This window comes from Schistocerca serialis, chromosome 9, assembly GCF_023864345.2.
Source record: "Schistocerca serialis cubense isolate TAMUIC-IGC-003099 chromosome 9, iqSchSeri2.2, whole genome shotgun sequence".
In the NCBI taxonomy this organism is placed as follows: domain Eukaryota; kingdom Metazoa; phylum Arthropoda; class Insecta; order Orthoptera; family Acrididae; genus Schistocerca; species Schistocerca serialis.
In genome coordinates this window covers 177760447-177784762 of record NC_064646.1, presented here as the reverse complement: position 1 = coordinate 177784762, position 24316 = coordinate 177760447, and the positions used below count along the sequence as shown (strand labels likewise).

At 40.2% G+C, this 24316-nt stretch overlaps 1 protein-coding gene across 6 annotated transcripts in view; it reads right to left on the bottom strand.

Annotated features, from left to right (window-relative positions):
• Window positions 1-1841: 1841 nt before the first annotated feature.
• Window positions 1842-24316, bottom strand: part of LOC126418493 (RNA-binding protein 5-like) — a 122102-nt gene continuing 99627 nt past the window's right edge. For all 6 annotated transcript variants that reach the window (XM_050085271.1, XM_050085274.1, XM_050085273.1 and 3 more), the window contains 3 exons: window positions 22996-23583; window positions 17134-17316; window positions 1842-3948 (listed from right to left, as the gene is read on the bottom strand). In XM_050085271.1, the coding sequence (XP_049941228.1) occupies window positions 3226-3948; window positions 17134-17316; window positions 22996-23583 (1494 nt within the window). In that variant the 3' untranslated portion in view covers window positions 1842-3225. The remainder of the gene's footprint in view (window positions 3949-17133; window positions 17317-22995; window positions 23584-24316) is intronic.

Here is a 24316-nt window from a genome sequence, read left to right as displayed (position 1 = left end):
ATAGCACAATGCTGGCAGCCTGCAGGAAGAGCATTCACCAACAGTACTTTGCCTATTGCTGTATATTTTTGTATGTGGCTCATATGCTAAGGACAATTGTGATTTTACCACCAATGGCAGCTACTTGCTTTTTAAAATACTTGTATGCTACCTGTCACACAGTGCTTGTATATGGTACGTACATCTGACTGGATACAAAGTATCTGAAAAAACGTGGAGGTGGGAGGTTGTAATGTATATATCTAAAAGTTTTTTTTAAAGTTATGTAGTTTATGTCTTATGTTTTGTTTTCATATTGTGTTTTTAGAGAAACTGGATTATGGCTATAGACAAAAGTAGTAATTTTTATATATATATATATATATATATATATATATATATATATATATATATATATATATATATATATATATATGGTGAACCCTTACTCAGACTGTATGTCTTCAATTGCTTTTGATCCAGTTTTAACTAAATCAGTAATAACAGATCTTCAGCAATAAGGAATTGATTCAATTTACATCACTATACCAAAAAATATACATGTCAATGTTACAGCTTCCATTAGACTGCAGGGATATACTGAGAATTTCAAAATTGAAGGAAGAGTGACGCAATGACATTCCATTACCACAAAAATATTCTCAATAGGCCTGGAGGAATGGATAAAAGAAGTGCTTTGCTAGATTGCAAGAATTTAGAAAAGACAGAGCTGATGACCAAGAGGAAGGTGTGTGGATGACTAAAACACTCGGGAGCAATGTGGATATATATTGCTGAAGAGCGTAATGTATGGCAAAATGTAGAGGCAACCTTTATCCAGCAGAGGATCTGAAATGGCTGGAACATTGTCTCATGAAAAATGTAGTGGCTTGTAAATGGCACAATTGCTCTTATCGCACTGAACTATTATCGAATCTGAAAGTTGGTGCATAACGCAGTTTCAAAATTTGTCCAAAGTCTTCCACATTCAAGTAATTGTGCCTAAATACAATGAAAAAAAGTGTGAATAATACTATACAAAGGCACAACATACTTACCTGCCAATCGGCAACATTGAAACTTATCCATTTCTGACAAAAAAAAAAAGAAGGAAGTTTCAATCTCAAGCTTTTGGAATGAATGATTTCATCACTTAAAACAAAAACAGAGACAAAGGGAAAGGCACAAATTTAGTGTGCAAGTACTGCAGCACAGATCACTCGTACAAAAGCTTCACAGCTACACAAAGAACAAGAAGATATTCTGAAGCAGAAATGGAATATTTCAACATGTCCTTCTCATACAATAGGTCTGTGTGGTGCTTTACTTTACTCTCCCAACAACTTACTAATGTCTAGAGTTGCCAATGCTCATGATTAATCTCTTCTCTTTGCGATTCTATCAGCATTACTCCAGATGTCATTTTCAGCATTACTCCAGATATCATTTTTTAAACTTAAAACAACTATGATCAAATGGAGTGGTTTCACATTAAAACATTAGGCTTGTATTAGTCAACAAACTCAGCAAACGTGCTGACTATTATTTCCATTTACCTCCTTCCAAAATAAGCAATTTTGCAGGATGCACAGATTCCATGATTTATTCAATATTTGATCATACTTCCAGCATGGTAACTGAAATGGAAATAATTTCCTCTGTGAATGCAGGAAATAAAAATGTAAACAGTAGTAGTTTCGGCTACTTTCTCCAGAAAAATTAATGCAACTTTCGACCGAAACCCCATCCACTGACCAGTGCTCAGTTGTAATGGAACAAATAATTGGTAACTGCATAATAATGGCTGTGGACTGCAATTGCAAAGTATAAGTTGGTTAAATATTAAAAATTTTAATGTGCAGTTACAAGTAAGGACATAATTACTTTATTCAGTTAATCAGCTTAATAATTAACATATATACAAAAAGAACAAAACCATTTTTGCTACTGTTGCTAAATTTGAGGTGTCAGCTACAAAAGAATTTGTAATAGTTTGGCACACCCTACTTATATGGGTCCTTCTAGCTTAAGAGCTGTGCCTCCCACAGAAGCTTGAATGAGGCATCAAATTAAATTTCGATCTATTTACAAAAGAATTTCCACACTAATAAAAGTCTCTCTCTCTCTCTTTCTTACACAGATAGTTATAAGCTACACAATACTTATAATTAAGTTTAGCACCTATACTGAGAACAAAATCAAAGGAGCCAGTAAATGATTCGGAACCATCTAATTTATTACAGTTTATAAAATTTTACTAATTCTTTCCATGTCCAAAATTACAACAATGAAATATGTACATCACTTTTTAAAGTGGTTTACGTATATACAAGGTAAATATCTTACCACTTCTGTGACCAACACAAAACGAATGGAAGAGGATGACAGTAAATTTTATTTTATTTATTTCTTTACTTTCAGCACAGCTGAACAATGAAAACTGCATCTTTCTCCAGAACAATGCGCAACTGCTGAGAAGTCAACAAAAATAAAATTAAAAATCAATCGAGACCACGATAAAAGTAAGACCTACGACAGCCTACAAACTCGTAAAAGATCCTGGCGAATAAGTGGTTTTTTGATTATTTTTCTGTGAAGTAGTAATTACAGCACAAGAAAATAATTCAAAAAGTCACAGCATTGATTCAAAGTGCAGCCACTGCCTTATATCCACTGGAACTAACACTGCCTACACTGTTTGGAGGAACCTCATACATTCAAAAAGGAAAACACATGCACAAAGTGCATTCAATTTTTGCAAAGGAACAGCACAGTACAACATTACAACCTGGAATGTCTTATGTCATGGGAGAAGGGAATTTCGTGGTTCCCTGTTACTTTTGTACTTACCATTTGTTGTCAGTGCAGTCAAGATTGCTCATCGATAAAACGAACAAATCAATGTGTCTATAAGCTCCTGGGCCCGTCATGATATTTAAATTTCCTACATTTGAGTAGCCTATTAAGTAATAGTTCACAATCAAGCTAACAGTCAACATCATCTTTTGTACAATGAATTTATTCACACACAGAAGATATCTGAACATTATCACATTCAGTGTGCAATGTCTCAAACATCACTATGCCTCTTCATGTCAGATTGGCTGAAATATCAGCTACAAGGTCCTGTACAAGAACAAACACATTGAACACTGGCCCACTGTTTAAGTACAGGATATTTGTAGCCAAATGGCAGTAACAAACACTTTCACCCGTAGGCAATAAATCTGTGAAGTAATTCAATGTTCAACTGGGTTCTGCTTGTTCTTGCTCTGTGAGTTCCTGGTAACGTGCAAACATCATCTTCTTAACACGGTCTTTGTATTTTTCTCCAGGTAAAACAGGAACAGCAGCAGCTTCACGTGAGCCAAGTCCTGCTGTTGGATTTCTAACATCAGTCTGCACTATAGATGTGCGCCCCTGGTTACTTTTGCCCAGACCCATACCTTCTTGCCATCCCATTTTCTGAAGTAGACGATTTCCTACATTTTCTGATCCAATGCCAGCACGTGTTGGTTCTTCATACATTGAACGAGCCGCTTCTTCACGTGCTTTGAGGAATTTCTCTTTCAGTCGATTGGGATGAGGTGCAGCAGCTGTAGGATCTGTAGTGCCAAACTTTGAACGGCGTTCTTTAGCGCGGTCACGGTAACGACTATTACGTTGCTGGGGATCATTCTGATCAAGACCACGAACCCTGTACCAAGCTTCCAAATTCTGCCTATGCAAATCAGACAGTTGGTTATGGCGTTGCAGGGTTTCTTTGCTTGGGAATTGCCTTTTACAAAGTAAGCATGCAAGTTTAGTCCAATCTGTGTGCAATCTTTCCTCTTGAAGTACGTCATCAATGTCATCATCTGACTCAGAGCCACCACCATATGCAGCCACCAATCCTCCAGGTCCTCCAGTAGCAGCTGGTGATGCAGGTCCAGGACCCTCTTCTCCCATGCGTGCAACGAACTGAGACACCTGTTGGATGAAAAAAAAGGTTAAACATGTATGTACAGTGTGCCAAAGAATATGTAACCAATGTCAAACAATTCCTCAATTGACAACATTTGATAAAAAGCTTTTTTAAAAACAAATAAATAAATAAATTAATAAATAAATACTGCAGTTTAAAAATGTTTGAGAGGATAATGCAAGCATTTTACAAACTGCATTTTTTGCTCTCTGCAAAACAGAATACCATCATTTTTAAAATCAACTACATCTCCGCTAGTTCTGCAATGCGTTCAAAGTTCAAAAGTGTTCAATTTTTCTTTCACAGGCCTGGGAGTAGACAGAAACACAAAGTTTGGCTCAACATACCTGATATACACTGTGTTAGCAAGGCACATGGTAGCACTGTGTGGCCGACAGAACTCTAGTGGGTACAGTGAGAGCAAGGAATGATTTTGTTACTAGAAATGGCCTCGTCTTCATTACAAAAACAGCAGATAACCATTCAGTTTCTCCACTTGCCCAGTGACACACATTAAATTCTTTGCCAGATGAGTTAAATGTGTGTGATCATGTGAACATTGTGAAGAATGTGCACTCTTGAGTACAACTGTTCAAAGAAGCTGATCATCAATGTGACTAGAAACCAAAAAATTCTTGGTCTTGCAGCAGAAAGTCTGGCAACATGATGATGCATGGAGTCAGTTGTTTTGCAATATCACCGATTACTGTGAAAGATATTTCCTCCATTTCCATGGGATCACAATCCTGCACGATGACTTGAAAATGTGGGAAGTAACCTCCAGATGGATACCAAAAATGTTAACTGATGATCTCAAAGTTTCTACTATGACAATTTTACCAGGCAGTGATGGTGCATGATGATGGCACGGTGTGGCTTTCTTTTCACACTCACTCTTTGCACCACATTTTTGGACAGTGAAGGCATAATCCTTATACACTGTGCTCCAATGGCCACTATGGCGAGAGTTACAAACTAAAAATATGTTTTTAAGAACAGTTTACTTGCCAGCATAGTCTGGAGAATGCCACGAAAAATCTGCACATGTGCTCTTTCACTTCTGACAGTGCAGCAATGCATCGGGTGAACCTTAACACAGGAGTTCCTTCGTGTTAACAGCTTTGATGGGGTCTCTCAAGCACTTGCTCATCTGACCAATGTTCTACGTAGCCACACATTTCCCAGTAGTGCTGCTATTGCCGCAGCTATTTTTCACTGGTCAAAATAGACTCCTAAGGAAACATCTGCAGTGGTCATGGAGTCACAGCATCAACATTGTGAAAAGTTGTGTACAACAATTGCACAGAGATTATACTGAAAGGTGAAAGAAGTTTCAAACTTTTTGTGTGTCAGTTCACATAGGAGACCTTAGAGCTGGAACCTACTTTAGAGCAATTTCACAGCAGGTGTACTACTATTATCATACTCTTTTTAAATATATTTTGTGTGTGTGGGGGGTGGGAGGGGGGGCAGGCAGGTGCACACGTGTGTGTGAGCTACCACTTAAAAGCACAGTACATGTAACGTTGAAGACAAACATCTGTAGACTGGCCCACCAATGACTTAAGCGCATGTATGTTGATTCAAGGTTAAATTAAAATGGGAATGCTCTACTGAAGACAGGCAGACCAACAGATTCATGTGAAATCCAAATAGGCAACTTGGTGACATTTAAACAGGAGATTACATTTGTAATTGGTAAAAATTCCAACACCAATCACCATATTGTCTCATTGATTTCTTCATCAGCAAAATTAGTAACAAAAACAGTACTGATGTACTTCATTTATGATGTGCACTCAAAGTTTACCTGTATTTAGATAGCCTAACACAGTCTATTCATCCTCATGAGGACAAACAAAGAGCTGCCTTCAATCAGAAGTATTCACAACATGAAAGTTGACAATCAAATCACATGACATTCACCGGGCAGTGGTCAATACAGGTTTATGTTTTACCATATACATTTCTTGTGTATTTTGTACTCTCCCATCATAAATAAGTCACCAAATCTGTCAATGATAATTACCAACACTACAGAATACAAAGGAAATAACACACACTTAACGTTAGTTTACTTTTACAGCTGGTAATATGAGGAGCTGCAATACTGAATACTAAGGAAGACACTGCAAAAGTCACTACACAGTATTGATGCACTGTTTTTATTATCTGATTTTAGTAAAAATTAGAATTTCTTGAACACAGCCCGAAATTTATGCTGGATGTGGTCAGTGCACACAAATAAATCAATCAAATTCAAGAATAATGTCGTCACATTACTGGAGAAAAGGTACTTTGTGACAACACCACAAGCTGATCAAAAGCACCTTCATTTGATTGCAAGTCACAGAGTGATGTTTTGTGTTTCTGGCTTATTTCCTGCTATGCTATTTCAACTGAAGTACATAATTTTTCAATTCTGATTTCTAGAAAATGGATCACCAGCCAAGTGACCATGTGTTTTAAATACTGACATTCAAGATAACGGCAGGTGAGAAAAGCAGGGATATATGCTGTGCTGTGAAGATATTGATAGTTCAGTAGTGAGTGGTAGATGTGACTACAGCTGTTGCCAATCAATCTACTTGGAAAAGAAATAATGTATCAAGTGCTCATTATAATCCAAAGAACTGACAGTTGCATTACAGTGTGTTTTTCGGAGAACTGCACTGAACAAGTAGCATGCAAGCTGCGACCAACATTGTCAGTTAACAATTATTTTAAGTATGGAATTGTTAGTGGTGTGGTTATATAGGGGCGGGGGTTGCAGCTATTCTCAGTGCTGATTAGAGATTACAAAAGAAGCCAAAAAATCATGTGAAAGGAAAAGGGAATTGATTTAAATACTCAGGGCAAACAGAAAAATTAAACAAGAAATACTGCACTGTCTTAAGACAACAGATATATGTAAAATGTTTGAAAGCAATAACTATAATAATGGCGTGTGACGAGGTCCTCCCGTCGGGTAGATCGCTCGCCTGGTGCAAGTCTTTTGATTTGACGCCACTTCGGCGACTTGCGCGCCGATGGGGATGAAATGATGATGATTAGGACAACACAACACCCAGTCCCTGAGCGGAGAAAATCTCCAACTCAGCCGGGAATCGAACCCGGGCCCTTAGGATTGACAGTCTGTCGCGCTGACCACTCAGCTATCAGGGGCGGACAAAGCAATAATTAAAATAATAAAACTGAAGCAATATGGGCAGTACTGCCATATAACAAATGGTAGCAGTCAGCTAGATAACCTACTTAATGGATACTTCCTTGAAATAGTCAGAAAATAAACATGAATACTTGAAGGGATAAAGCAATAGGCTACAAGTGAAAAGTACTGCCACAAACACAGGCAATTACTTCATGTTCCACTACAGAAATTGCAAATTTAATTAACTCCCTCAAAACTAAAAACTCTTAGAGCTCAAATACCTATAGTAAAGTACTAAAATTCTGTTCTTCACATACATGCAATTTTTCACTCACGGATGACATCACATCACCATCAGAGGGGATATTTCTAACCAGACTGAAACATGCTATCTTCAGCCCCCTCTACACGAAAAGAAGTAATACAGATATTAATTGAGGGTTATTCAGAAGGTACCTTTCATCCCCCCTCCCTCTCCTCCTTATTTTTCCGCTTAGTTTCTAGACACAATGAGTCATTTGTTGTAGCACATGAAATTCCGCGGTCATCAAATTCTGCTGCCTGCGACTGAAGCCAATCTTTGACATTGGTTTCCACACTCTGTCATTGCCAAAGTGCTTTGAGACAAGCCACCTTTTCATATGCATGCATATGTATCAAATCAGAGCTGTAGGGAGTGATCCAATACATCCCATTTGAACTCTCGCAGTTTGGTCATAGTATGTTGTGCTGTATGTGGAGAGTGCTGTCATCCTACGGAACTCAAAATGGAATAACATTTGTTTGAAAGGCCCTTCTCAAGTTCATTAGTGTGTTACAATAACTTTCAATGTTAATTGTTGCATTTCTCTCCAAGAACTCCATTAGCAAAATTCCTTTTCTGACCAAAAAGACGTTTGCCATGAGTTTCCTGCTGGAAAGTGTTTGACGATACTTTGTGCATTTTTCTGGTGACGGCCCCACTGCAATGACTGAAGTTTTGTTTCTACATTCACATACTGCATCTATGTCCTTCTCCAGTCAAAATCTGGTCGAGAAAAGCTTCAGTTTCTTTCTTGCAACACACAAAAAAGGACAGTGCTACTGCCATATATTGAGCCTTTTGTTCTTCAGAAAAGAGTTCAGGTATTCATCCAACATCAAATTTCCCGCAGCTCAAATCTTCGATAGTCACTCTGTACTCTTTTGTACAGAAGAGTACAACTAATCTGTGGAAAATTAACACACAGCTCCAAGATGGTGACTCCGCAGTTTTCTCCACCTCTTTTGTCCACCAAATGAATCAGATATGCATTCACCTTTTCTCTGACATTGGTTCACCTGTTTCTGAATGTATGACACCACTGTCTTACACCATCTTCACTCATTATGTTTGACATACATAATTCACAATATTCACGATGGATTTCACTAGCTTTACAGTTTCTTTGTCACAACTAAACTTATTACAGAATGTACCTCACAACTGGCAGGACTTGTGAGTACAGCACACATTATGAAAGTACTTGGCTTGGGAAGGAACCAAGACATGATCTTGATTCTCCGTTGCTCACAGTGTACTGGTTTCAGGTGCATTCTACCACAAAAGCTGCGCCATTATCTCTACGCAGCATACTACAGGAAAATGGAGGTTACTTTAAGAACAGCCCTTGTAATACTAACTTCTTGAAGTTACTCGAGTATTAAGTATGCAAGAACCATAAAATGCCCCTCTCACAATAGAATATTTTAAAAGAGCCTCTCCACAGAATACACTATTTTTCAATTCGCAACTCAGATATTACTTGAGATGTGAAAAATTCACATTTTACGATAAATATGAATAAAGATCCAGATTCTGCCTCAAAACGAGAAAAAAAGGCATTATTAAATAGATGCTGTTCATAGAGAATTCTACCCCGATAGCTTTATTTTTAGCATATAAATATTGAAACGGTAACCAGTTTCCAGTTAGTGGTATAGCACATTATCTGGTAAAGCCCAGTCTGCAAAGATAATGTGCATTACGAATGTGTCTGCCACATAAAAAGTACAGGAATGCAACACTGTATCAGTGTGCTTGATACTTTGGTGCCATGCCAATTGTGGGCAGTTGAATGGTCTGTATAAAATACATGCTGCAGAATGCAACATACTACTTCAGCCAAGGGACCTAGTATCTTACAAGAAAGAGAAGCGTACATTACTAATTTAAGTTCAAAAATTGGTATAAAGCAGACACATTTAATGTGGCAGCTTTAGGACGCTAGGGTTTAGAACTGTGGATGCATCAAATACAGACAGAGGTCCGGCCTGAACTACCTCATTTTCAGCACTGCCAACCTCAACAAGTAATTGCACAGCAGCTGTTACCGAATGCTTATGTTGTGGGTTGCTCATTGTTTTCTTTTCTTATTTTGGAATAAGGGAAGAGACTAATCCTGGACTGCCATGCCTTTTGATTATGACCCTCACAACAGCAGAAGGGATTGGAGATCCCTGCGATCATGTGTCAGTTACGCTTTTGCAGGACATCAGAACATGGGTGCAGGATGTTTCCCTGTGAGGGGGAGGTGTGGCTTGTTTTCCCGCACTAATCCTCACTCCTCTGGCAGTCCTAATTCTCACCTGTTTACCTTAGCAGCTGACTGCCAGTTTACACTGTCTGCACTCTGCACTATAGCAACTGAAAAACAAAAACCTTTAAACATATTTTGACATTGCCGAAATTTTTCCACTAATGTACAAATAGGAGTTATTTTTGGTTCTACTTCTATAAGGAAAGCACTCAATTCAACATCATGAAAACTTCGCTGCTTCTCAAAAGAAATGATCATTTGTTGGGAAAAAAAAAAAAAAACCCACAAGCAGATATCGTTTTAGAAAAAGAACCACATTTGAAGTTTTCAAAAAGCAAACACTCCCACCAGAAAGCTCTCCAACTACCAGAAACCTATATCAAAACATCAAGACATTGAATTCAGGCAGATGGTGTGACCACCTTTTAAATTCATACCCTAATCATTCACAAGGGTAGTAGTAGTAGTAGTAGTAGTAGAAGAAGGAGCAAATTTCACCAAAAATAGATGCTACATTTTCAGGTTCCTAGCTATTATAAAATTTGAATCACAAAGTATTGTCAGTTGGTATTTTCTGTAACGTGTCAAAAGCATTTTATTGTGCAGTTCACAGTATTCTCTTAGAGAAGCTCAAATATTATGATTTCAGATCTTGCTGGGTTTTCATTCTATGAAACTAAAAGGATGCAATGTGTTTTAGTATGAAACTCAGGGAATGTACACAACAAAACAGTATCATCAGAATAGGGACTAATTTACTCTTGTTTTATATCAGTAAAAGATCTTCCATCAACATAGTAAGGAAAGTTCTGACTGAATGTAAAACTCACACAAACCTGTGCACCTACGGTGAGTCAGCTGGACACACAATCCAGCCAGTGCAATGTAAAGAGTGTGTGTGTGTGTGTGTGTGTGTGTGTGGGGGGGGGGGGGGGGGCGGTTGCATGCACACACATGTGTGTTGTTGTACTCTAGCTTGTCACAGGATTTCTTCCAAAAGCTGTCAAAGTTTTCATTCTCCTTTTTTGTGTACCAGTTGATCACTCAATGCTTCTGCTATTCTGTGAGTGACCTTCCATCACCTATCCAACACTCAGAAACAGATATTTTTACAGACAACACAAGTAACACAACCAAGCTAATGGATTACCTACAACATTTGGAGATATAAACCACATGTTCTTGAAATTTAGTAAAAGTGCCACTGAATTGAGATAAAACACAGCACATGTCATTCAGTACTGCATTAAGTATGACTATACCACTAGAAATAATGCACGAGGGTAAATCAATAAACTTACGATCATGATCCCATCCCAGAAGTACACCATGATCTCACACAGCTTCTTATGGCCTTACGTCCACCCCAAAACCTGACACCTGAAGCCATCTTCCTCCACACACCAGAAACCCTACACCCTTCTACCTTTTGCCTACTTCCCAACTTCACACATCCAACCCCACAGGTCTGCCTACTTGTCATCCATTGTGGCTGGGTGCAACACTCCCACAGAACAAACTTCTGTCTTTGTTGACAAATACTCTGAACTATTATCCATAGCCTCCCATCCTACAGTCAAGAGACTGCTCGCTTCCTTCACTACCTCTACACAATTCCTCTCCCGTCACCACCAGACTCCTTGTCGGTCACTGTGGATGCGACGTCCTTACACACCAACATCCTCCATGCCCATGGCCTTGCAGCCATGATACCAAACTCATCGCCTCTTTCCTAATCCTCCTAGCCAACCACACCTTGACCTACAATTAACTTTTGAAGGCCAAATCTAAAAACAAATCCGTGGTACTGGCACAGGTACCCTTAAAGCCTCACCACCCATAGATGCCATATGCACACTGGAAAGCAAGTTGTTGATCCAGAGCCTTTACTGACAGACAATTTACTATCTACGTCATCCATAAACGAGTCTTCTGTGCCATCTACTCATCTGACTCCAGTAAACCTGTTAACCAGCCATAGACCATACTCCTACGCAATCACCCAGGCCCTGGAAAGTTCAATCACATCCTCCGCCTAGGCTTCAACTACTTCATATCATGTCCTGACATGAGGGATACCATGCCTAAAACTCTACCCACATCCCTCAAAGTAGTGTTCCGCTGCCCACCCAACCTACAGAATACCCTTGTCCATGCCTATTCCAACCCTACTCCCAATCATGCACCCCATGAGTCATTCCCTTGTGGACAGTCCAGGTGTTGAGACTGGTCCCATACACTCACCCACCACCTCCTACCACAGTCCAGTCACAGGCATTTCCTATCAAATAAAGGGCAGGGGCATGTGTGTAAGCATTCTATATGGACCTGACAAGTAATCAACTGTCTACTTGATGAATGGCCATCACCAAACTGTGGCAAACCACAAACTTGAAAATGCTGTTGCCGAGCGTGCTGCATACCACAACAGAAATAACTTCAACAGCCGCTTCACTACAAGTGCCATTTCGATACTCCCTTCCAGCACAAGTTACTTTGAACTACACATCTTGAACTCTCCAAAACGCCCTGGGCTAAGCCTCCACTAAACTGTTCCCATTGCTTCCCATTGTCTCTTTTGTCTTTACCACTCCTCCTCAATCCAGATCATGCACTGCCTTCTCCCACCCTTCTTCCTTCCACTGCCCCCACAAGCAGATATTTTCCTTCTCTCCCCTTTTCAACCCATCTCTCTTACATTCCTCTCCCCCTCTTCATCTTCCTCTCCTTCCACCCCCTCTCCCTCTTCCAACATCTCTTTCTGTTGTACTCCTCTGTGCTTTTTTTGTCTTGTGGAACTGCGAAGTCATCAGTCGATAGATCTGCCTCTTTCCTGCTACCCCTTCCTTGTATCTTTCCCTATCCCCTCCCCACCTGCATCAGCTCAAGCAACTGCTTTCAATGATCAAGTATCAATAATGGGACTCTGTAGCCACAGGAGTGTGCATTTGTGTGGCTGTATGTGTGAATGGGTACTATTGCTGGAAAAAGAGCTAGTGCTCGAAAGCTATGTGAATGCTGTGTTCTGTTGTGTGTTACTGTGCTCCATACATCAATCTACTATAGGCAAGTGGTTGCCTTTCCCTTATTTTATGCAATAAATGAAACACAATATTAAATTTTTTTATAATGATAAGAACCTGAACTGGAAGTCATATGTTAAAATCATCTTAAAAGTCTAAGTTCTGCAACTTTTGCATTGTGCATAGCAACAGATTTTGGAGATGAAAAATTCCAAAAAGTTGAGTTACTTTTATTGATTTCATTCACTAATGTCTAGTAGTGTGATATCCTAGAGTAATTTGCCATTGAGCAAATAAGTGAGTAATAAGGATAATGTGTGGTGTCCACTTTAGAATTCCTTGTAGAAACTTATTTAAACAGTTGGGCATACTGACAACAGCATCATAGTACATTTTCTCCCATACGAAGTCTCTTTTCAACAATTAATAATGTTTGAAAAAAACAGTAACATTCGTAATAGTAGATGGTGTACATCTACATATATACTCCGCTAGCCAACAAGTGGTGTGTGGAGGAGGGCACAATTCGCACAGAAATCATATTTCCCACCCTCTGTTCCACTCATGGATCGCGCAAGGGAAATACGACTGTCCGAACACCTCAGTATGAGCTCTAATTTCTCTTATCTTTGAACGGTGATCATTGCGCGATTTGAAAGATGGTGGTAATAATATATGCTCTACGTCCTTGGCGAAGATCGGATTTCGGAATTTTGTGAGCAGCCCCTTTTGTTTCGTGCACCGTCTATCTGCAAGTGTGTCCCACTTCAAACTTTCTAAGAGATTTGTAACGCTCTCATGGTGGCTAAATGTACCAGTCACAAATCCTGCCACTCTTCTTTGGACCTTCTCAATCTCTTGAACCAGACCCAACTGGTAAGGGTCCCATACAGACGAAAAGTACTCTAGGACTGGGCGAACTAACATATTATAAGCTATTTCCTTTGTTGAAGGACTGATCACTTCAGGATTCTACCAATAACCACAATCTAGAGTTCGCCTTGCCTGTTACTTGTGTAATCTGATCATTCCATTTGAGATCATTTCGAACAGTCACACCCAGATACTTGACGGATGTTACCGCTTCCAAAGACTGGGCATTTACTTTGTACTCATACATTAATGGAGATTTTCGCCTTATTATACGCAGTAGGTTACATTTACTAATATTGAGAGATAACTACCAGTCATTACAACATGCATTTATTTTCTGCAAATCCTCATTGATTTGTTCACAACTTTCGTGTGATACTACTTTCCTGTAGACTACAGCATCATCGGCAAACAGTCTAATGCCGCTGTCAACACCATCAACCAGATCGTTTATGTAAATCATAAAAAGCAGCTGCCCTGTGGCACAAGTGAAGTTACGCTTATTTCTGTTAAAGTCACCCCGTACAGGATGACACACTGCTCCCTGTCTGTTAGAAAACTTTCTATCCAACCGCATATGTCATCGAAAGACCATAAGCACACACTTTTTGGAGCAAGAGCCAGTGCAGAACTGAGTCGAATGCCTTTCGAAAGTTGAGAAATATTGCATCAACTTGGGAGCCGGTATCTAGGGCCTGTTGTATATCATGCATGAAGAGGGCCAGTGTGTCCCGCATGATAGCTGTTTTCTAAAACCATGCTGGTTTCTGCAGGTGAGGTTCTCAGATGTCTGAATACAAAATATGTTCCATGATTCTATAAAAAATCAATGTCAGTGAAATTGGCCGGTAATTATGTGCATCTGATTTTCTACCCTTTTTATATACTGCTATGACCTGGGCCTTCTTCCAGTCCCGTGGAACTTTCTGCTGTTCCAATGATCTCTGATAGATGATGGATTAGTCAACATATAATCTTATGGGGATACTGTCTGGGCCAGATGCCTTCCTGGCGTATAAGGATCTTAACCGTTTCACAACCCCAGATAAACACGAGGATGGCATACATAGTGTTTACACTATGTATGCCATCCACGTGTTCATTTGATAATTGAAAGGGGGAATGGTGCTGCAGTCCTCTACCGTAAATGAGTTTTTCAAAGCTAGGTTTAGAATTTCGGTCTTCTATTTATCATCATCCGTTACATAACCTGCACTGTCAGCAAGAAAAGGTATTGAATTATTTTTAGCGTTCATAGATTTTACGTATGACCAAAATTATTCGGGGTTACTTTTAGAATCTGAAGATAAAATATTGCATTCAAATTCGGAAAAAGAATCTCTCATTGACCTTTTGACAGCTACTTTTATTTCGCATAATTTCTGTTTGTCAGCGGGGCAGTGACTACGTTTAAAATGACTGTGCAAAATTCTTTGCTTTCTCAGCAATTTCTTAATATGTTTGTTGTATGAAGGTGGATCCTTTCCCTCACCTGTATTTTTGCTAGGCACATACTTCTCTAGCACATGGTGGACAATACCTTTAAATTCTGACCAAAGATGCTCAATATATTTGTGTCCCGTTGTGAATGCTTGGATCTGACTATGAAGATATTTATTAATGACACTTTTATTTGCTTTCCCAACAAGAAAACTCTACGCTTTTTTGACTTCCACTGACATAGAAACCACAATGACAGTATGGTCGCTAATACCTTATTCTAGATTAACTTCTTCACAACAATCAGGTCTGTTTGTCAGCAAGATATCTAATTTATTTCCATCTCGAGTTGGTTTTCTAACCAATTGATCAAGGTTGTTATGTTGAGAGCGCTACTAGAATAGCTTCACACGAATCTTTGCTTCTGCCCCCTGTGATAACGTGTAATTTTCCCAGTCAATGGATGCCAGATTAAAGTCTCCACCTATAACTAATGGATAATTTGGATATTTACTTCCTATGTACGCAAGACTTTCCCTGAAATGCTCTGCGACATTTGTTGGGGATGCTAGTGGTCTATAAAAACACCCTAATACAATGGTCAATCCTTGTCTGATTGACAGCTTTATCCAGACTATTTCACAGTCCAACCCAGTATTGATCTCAACTGCGTTTAAACAGCTTTTAACTGCAATGAACACACCACCTCCCAAAAGCATCAGTCCTATCCTTCCTAAACATTGTGCAATTCGAGTTCAAAATTTCATTGCTATTTATGTCTGGTTCCAACCATCTTTCGGTATCTAATACAATATTGGCATTGCTACTGTTTATTTCGGAGAGTAACTCGGGGATCTTGCTACAGACACTTCAACGATTTACTTACATGAGATTTAGCATATTTAAATCCTTTGGAATGACCTGTTTAGGCAAACTAACAATTTTTACAGTTGGCACACCCACATCAGTGTCACGTACTGGTAATTTTTCAGGCCAATGGTTTGTTTCCTGTGGGGAGGAACTTAATCTAAAAAAAACCTATGTGCACGCCACAGTACTGTGCTAGCCACGTAGCTGCTTCCTGTGTGTAGTGCACCCCTGATCTATTGAGGGACGTCCTACAACCTTCCATCCCATAGCATAGGTCGAGGAATCTACAACCATTTTCATCACAGAGTTGACGCAGCCTCTGGTTTAGATTCTCCACTTGACTCCAAACCAGAGGACCCCAGGCCACCCTGGGTACGATGCTGCAGATTGTCAGCTTGGCTCCCACTCCTCGAGAGATGGAGGCCGCCTTCACCGATTTAGCCAGCTGTCCAAAGGACCCAAGGATTTACTCAGAACCCCGATGACAGGGATTGTTGGTGCCAACTTGTGCAACAACCTGCAGCTGGCTGCATCCTGCATACTCGATAGCCACCGGAAGAGCATCTTCCACATCCCGGACAATGCCCCACGGCAAGTGCACTGAGTGAACATTGGACTTAATGGTGAAATGCTTTACACTAACCATCACTTAGCCTTAATGTGACCAAGAAAGGAGTGAGAGAGTCAGCCATAAAAGTCTTTGATCATCTACCAAGTAATGTAAAGCATTTCATGGGTAATACAATTAACTACAAATGCAAACTACAGATCATATATGCTTGACAACAGAACTCCTAGTTCAGACAACAGAACTCCTAGTTCAGACAACAGAACTCCTAGTTCAGACAACAGAACTCCTAGTTCAGACAACAGAACTCCTAGTTCAGACAACAGAACTCCTAGTTCAGACAACAGAACTCCTAGTTCAGACAACAGAACTCCTAGTTCAGACAACAGAACTCCTAGTTCAGACAACAGAACTCCTAGTTCAGACAACAGAACTCCCAGTTCACAGAAGAATTTCTCAATATGAAGTAGTACTCTTGTGTGTGTCTTTAAGAGAGGGAGAAACTAAACATAGTTAAATATAATCACTGTATGCGTGTAAAAATATGTACTACCACCACGTTCCCCTATTTTCTTGTAGAACTGAATAGTTCCACATCATAGTGAAAGATCTCAATTATGAACTAAGGAACACAATAACAACTTAACTTTGGGGAAAGGAAGTCGAGACAGAAAAAACAATTTTCTCTCTGCATCGTATATTAGTACCTGTGCATCCAATGACCGCTCCTTGCGTTCCAGGATGGCATAACCAGCATCTGCTGCTCCAACAGATTTCCCAAGAGCCACAGCTGATGTCGCCACTGCAGTTGCTTGTGGATTGTCCTTCTTTTGGTTTAAGGTTTTTGCCCAGCGTTCCATGTCTTTTGCTATTTTCTTTGCTACTTTCACCTTAAACAAACAAAGTATGCAAATTTGTAATTATAACACTGTATACTTCACCTTCCTCTTATACTAGCTTAGTTGTTAGCTCTACTTACATGTTATTCTTAACAGCCAAGCTCTCTACATCTGTTCCATGCCAAGTCTCTCCCCTTGAATCAACTACATTGCTTATCTCCCTGCCACCCCAATTTCTACAGTGTGTGTCCCAAACCACTAGGTTCAAAACTATATAGATGTTAGTGAATCTTAAACTAAGTAGTCTCAGATAAGGAATTAATGTTTGGAAATGAATATACAGTTTTTTATTGATATAAACAACTTGAACCTCATAACAACAACATAAGTCAATAGCAATCTCACAGAAACAATGATTGAGACAAGCAGCTAGGATGCTCTTCAATTTCTATGGACATTTCTTACACCAAGCATTTCATGACACCGCATGGGAAAAAAAGCACAATGGGCATATATAGGATACTGGATATTGTTTCTCACTGTCGCACCACCAATGTCAATGTAGAAGTCAATGCACAAACAAGAGCTTCGTACACAATTGTTCATTCAGGAAACATTCATTTCAGACTTCCAATTCCTCATCCCCATACACCGTGTCCCAGAAATGTTGCGACAAACTTCCACGGGAGATGGAGCACATTATAAGGATTAGAACTGCATAGTAACCCATGGCCGCAAATGTCAGGGATAAGTGGTAGCAAATCGGAAATGAAACAAGAGTGTGATTCATTTGAAACATTTATTGAACATAATGAGTACACATAGTGTATGACATGAATTAGTTCTAATGTTACGACAGATGTTTGAAGTTTGAATCAGACACCAAGCCTGCATAACGAAGTCAGAGCACTGACTGCCACACATACTCCAACACAACAAGAGTTTCTTCTACTGCAGGAGCTGCACAGACAATTCTTGTGATGAGATCCATTTCAGATACCACAGGGTAGCGATACATGAGATGTTTCATGGTCCCCCATAGAAATGCATCAGGGCTCGATAAATCTGATGAGTGTGGGGGCAGTACTCTCTTGTACAGCACTATCTAGTGGTGTAAGACTATGTTTGTGGCCATGTATTGCTAAGCAATTCTCAATCCTTATGATGTGCCCCTCCTTCCCTAGAATTCTGCTGCAACATTTCTGGTCACCATGAGCACTAATTTTAGGACCAACTACCATCTATATACTCTTGATCCAAGAGGTTTGGTGACAACCTGAGTAAATTCTGTAAGCACTGAACGCTGTCATTTTTCTGAAATTTCTCTTCAGTTTATTCAAACAATGGAAACTCCAGGTTGAAATATCAACAATATATGGAAAAGATAGATTGCTATCACCTGTAAAGATGACATGCTGAGCTACAGACAGGCATAATGGAAGGACACTTAAACATTAGCTTTTGGCCAAAGCATTCATCAGGAAAGGAAACACACACACACACACACACACACACACACACACACACACAAACACACACACATATATTCATTCACACAAACAAGTACATCTCACACATGTGACTGCACTCTCCGGCAACTCGGACCAGAATGCAACTGTCACGTTGAATGGAAACAACAAACTGGAGGGGACGGTGTAACACTGAAAATGCAGGTAAAATATCTTCTGCACTATCCAAAATTTTTTGCCGTTTAATATCCACTGACAACTTGTACTGTACTTCTGGTTCTGAATTTGTAAGCTTCATTACAGAATCTATATTTAATACATAATGGACATAATAGTGCATTTATTTCTGAATGTGTGTAATTGATTGTAATTATAATGTAAATATTGTAAATTGCTGGGTAGTGGCCAAGGGAACTGCATTTTAATGTATCGATAGTAACAAAAAATGTGTATGGAGAGCCTCGTCGCGCTGCAAGCAGAGCAGCTTGAGTCACGAAAGAGGGTGAAAGTGTCTGTTGGCCACTCCCACAGATACAGTGTGCAGCTATGATCACGCCTGCGTATATGCACCAAAGTCGTTACACCACGAGTATTGAGAACATGGTACAAGTGGAGAACATGGTACGAGTGGACAGGCAGACTGACGGTAGCAGCTGTGTTGCTGCAGTTCTTGGTCCTAAGTGACCTCGCGGCTGCCATTATATTTCCATGGAATATTTTATACAGTTGACAAACATGTTACATTTTAGTTTTTATTCTTGTGACTTTTCTATTTGACGAGAGCATTTTTGCTCTGATATTTTTCACACATGGTGTGATTACACGTAATCCTATGTAATTTTTTATTCTGATGAAGACTGCCTTAATGCATTCAAAACCATGGCCAATTTGACAATAATTTTGTGCAACTGAGGTGGCCATACATATATCCTGTAACTAAATAACGTATGGTTGCTGGATCTCGACCAATAAAAACGTTTAAAATTTCATATGCTGCTCTAGTAATTCAAGCAATGAGGCTAATGGAACTCTGTGTCTTCCATTATTGTATCATCCGGAAACAAAGTTCTGACTAGATATTGCACTATAGGATGCGACTCTGGGGAATTTTAAACTGTTCTGAATTCCTGACAAATGTTGGGATCGCCTTGTCTTGCATCATTTGCAGTACTCACACCTATTCGGCCGCTTTGGCTTCAACATCGTATTCGCTTGCTTGCAGTGGATGTATATTGAATTCTGCCTTTAAAAGTTCCCAATCCACTATGTGTAGATTGTATAGTCACTCAGGCTGAATGTTAAGTGTCTACGTCGTTATGTGGATTTGTAATTGTGAAGTAAGTGAGATTATGGTTACTTCTTGTAAGTCCATCACAGACCTTCCAGTTGGCAACATGGTCACTGACTTCTGAGTCTGCAAGGGTGAGACCTTTGTTTGTTGCCACACCTGTGCAATTTTGTAAAGTAGGTGGGTTGAGTGGGCTATTCGTGACATGAAGGTCATGTTCTTGTATAGTGTTCTGAAGGCAGAGTCTCTTTCGTCCGTTACTCTTCTATGCCACTAAGTTCTATGATAGTGTATTTTTTGTGGTCTTCCTACATTAGCTGTTGCATGTTATCACACTCTGCTACTACAACGAGTTGCTTGCTACCACACTTTGAATTTATTGAACTTTCCACTTTCTCTGAATTTGACAGTATGTCCTCCTTTAAGTCTTCCTTGTCTAGAGATAGGCATGCCATCTGTTCCTTGTTTTCCTTTCTTTTTAGCCACTTCCAGAAACTCCACCCCTTCTCTCAATTACCATTATTATTATTATTATTATTACTGGCCTTTTTATTATCCATCTCGCTGTCACACTTGTCTGTACCTTCTTGTTCTACTTGCCACACTGGACCAGAATATTTTGGCTCTTTCTGCTGCTCACTTTACTTTCGACCTACATTTCTTTTTCTTACAAAGATGACAGGTAATCCTTTCTGCATGTGAAATGCACACTGGAACTCACTTGGTATCTGTACAGTTCATTTTTTGATGACCACACACTTCACAGTGGGAGTATGTCTGTCTGTTTTCCTTACAGTGCTCTTCAATGTGCCCATAATTGTGGCAGTTATAGCATTTGGTGGCAGCAAAGTAATCCCTCACAGCGGTTGGTCGAAATACAATGTATGTTCTTCTCTGTGTAATCAACTGTGCCTGACTTTTGGATGTACCTCCAGTAAATAATTCACTATCAGCTTCTTCTGAGAGCCTGTTCTGAACCTGACTTTTGTACCTTCTAAGCATTGCTTTCTATCTGTTGTTCCCTCCAAGTTCTGTTCACACAGTGTCTCAACTAATTTGCTTTCTGGCATGGTAACTTGGACATCATAAGCCACCACTTTCAGCTTACGCTTCATAGATGGCTCGCAAATCATTTCTTTATTTGGCTCCATATTTTGTTTCAGCTTTCTGGTTTCCTCCTCTGTTTCTGTTTCAATTATGACTATACTGCTATCTTCATTTTCTTGGGTCTTACCTTTTCTTTCTTTCGGTCAATTAGCTCTGTCAGATGTGTATGTATTTCCTCTGTGTCTTTCTTGTCCTTGGATTTGATGAACAGTGTGTGCTATCTTCCTTGGCTTGTGTGGTCTCAATCCTTCATTTTGTGGCAGTTGTCTGAACAAGTGAAGCAGTGGCTGCACATTAGCAAACGAATGGACCGTCTTGTTTTTGTTTTCTTCTCTAAGCCTGGCATTTCCTTTTTCCAATTCTTTTATACGGCCAGTCAGTTTTACATGTGGTTTTGCACAATGAGTGAGTTTGCACTTTTAACTCCAGTACTTTTGTGGCTGTATCCTTTGTAGTTGTGTGGAATTCCTCATCAATGTATTGCATTATGTACTCCAGTTTGTCTGACTGTATATTATTTGGTTCTAAGTGCTCGGAAGTTTTCGTGGAGGACTTGGTTGCACACACTGTGTCGCTTTTTGCCTCAACCATGTTTCGTATGTGTAGGTGGGATACCTAGGCCTTGCTATGTTGGTACGTGCACATACATACAGACTCCACTATTGCCAACACCTCTGCTGTCCCCACAGTCGCCAACATCACATGCTTCCACCACAGCCAAAAACAACGTGCCTGGTGGTTGGCAGTGTGACAATTGGTGCCAATGTCGCTACCAATGTAAGCTGTGCTCCACTTAGCCTGAATACTGACACTTCACAATCTGATGTGGCCCGGGCCACAGACAATGACTGTTACATGTAGACGAATACACTCTTATTATCACAGTAATGTCCACATAGATTACAGTCACTTGCAATGAAACTGATGCCATTATGTGCACTTGCTAACTAAACCCGAACATTTGTGGATTCCAGTTTCCACCGCAAATACGTAATACAAATGGAGCATGCATTGACCAACTACCAAAACAGCGGCCTCCCTGCTGTGTAACTAGCAACCAGTTGTTCACCACTGCCAAACTGTGGCGAAGATCATAGTAGACCACACTGTAGCACAACATATAGCTGAATATAACAAGCTCGATTTCAAAGGTTGCTTCACTTTCCAAACCATCTGGATACTACCCTCCACAGCCAGCTTTGGTGAGTAGCAGAGATGGGAGTTATAACACATTATCCACTCCGGAAATTATCCTGGCCTCAACCTACAGTAACCCACTGTCCCCACACACTCCACCCAACCATTTCCGGCCCCTCTGTCCTATTACCTCTTCCCTATTCTTGTACCTTCTCTCTCTTTGTGTGCCACCCTCTGCCAATGCGCACCTGACTGCCTTTACCCCTTTTCTCTTACTTTGCTTCCTGTCCTCCAGCCCCCCCCCCCCCCCTCCCTGTCCCCACAGCCTTCCAATGCTGTACATTTTGGCAGTCTAGCGCCCTCATGTGCTGTCAGATACATCTCTTCTCTCCCCTAACCTGTACCCTGCCATCCCTTCCCCTTCCCTGCCCCTTCCAGTTTGCTGCTTCCAGTCTACATGATAGCTGCACCCCGGTCTTAGCTGCAGGAGATGACTGTCATGTGTGAGCAATGTGTGAATGAATGGTATGTGTGTTTCCTTTCCTGACGAAGGCTTTGGCCAAAAGCTAATGTCTAAGTGTCTTTCTGGCTGCAACACAATGTGTCATCTTTATGGCAAGCAGCAATCTATCTCTTCAGTATACTCCACAGATAGCTTTCTGAATCACAGTACATTTGACAGTAAGTTATACCAATGATTTCGGTTTTTTACTACAAAATCAAGCTTACCTTGTCTTGTTTGTTGTCCTTTGACTTTTTGTTAGGGTCATCCTTGCCACCAGCACCAGACTCCTCTGTCGTGGTGGCACCTGCTGTTGCAGCAACACCTGAAGCTGCTGCACCCTGCACTGGAGTCGGTACATATGTCTGCCGTTCTGCATCCCAGTACAGAAACTGCTGAGTTTGCGGGTTATAGTAGTACTGTGACCCAGCGTCATAATAAAGCCCAGTTGATGAGTCATAATAATAACCAGAAGTCTCATCATAGCGATATGTGGCCACATCCGGGACTGCATAACGTGGGAGTGTTGTTGAACCTGCAGCCACATATGGCATTGCTGGTGCCCCTTGTATACTGGTTGGTAGTGTACCAGCAGCCAAGCTAGCTACAGTAGCACTACCTTTGCGTCCACCTTCGGCCTTGCCAGCAGGACCTTCTACCTGCTTTTTAATTTCACGTGCTGCCTGCACTTGCTGTATTGCAGAAAGAGCGACAGCTGCTGCAGCATTTACTGAATCAGTCTGTGTCTGAGTTGCGCCACCTGCCACTGAAGAGGGTGGTGCTGATACAGTTGCAGACTGTGAAGCTGCACCAACCTGGAACAATGTGCGAGACTACCTTGTTATGATTGAGCTTATTAAGAACTGAAAAAAAACTATACATGTCCTTCTAACAATAAACAAAAACTAAGCACAGGCAACCAATTTCAAGTGTCATAGGTAAATGGCTAAATGTAACATAACAGTACATGAAAGACTTAAAAGATACTTTTAAAAAAGCAGTATTGTCAAGTTAGTTCAGAAAAATGCCAACAGAGGCACCAAGGATTACACTTGCTGAAAACAGCGAACCAAGCACAGAAAGCATTTTGTGTGCCAGAATTCGCCCAATGCCAAATGGTACCAAGTGTGCATAGTGATTTGAGTCAAAACTATTGTCTTGCTGCGATTTCTATACTTCCATTGCCAGTTTTCTCTGTAATGCAGTAGGTTACAGATGTCTTCGAAATATTCAGATTTTTCTAAAGCAACTGAAGATATAACATCAAATGGATTAGCCATTACAAATGTTTCAATTCAGTATGGAATTCCACAAACAACATTGCAAGACCATATAATGAGAAGACAAACAGGAAAGTGCAGAAAGGAAACTGTGTTTAATGTAGAGGAAGAAAACACCACTGCAGAACGCCGCATTACAGTCTCATGGTAGGTACTTCCATTTTAAAATTTCAACATTTGTGTATCAGAAAAACATTATCTTGACAAAAATGTACAGAATGCAAAGGCATTGAAAAACAGTTTCCCTGTAGAAGAGTGGGTGGATGGT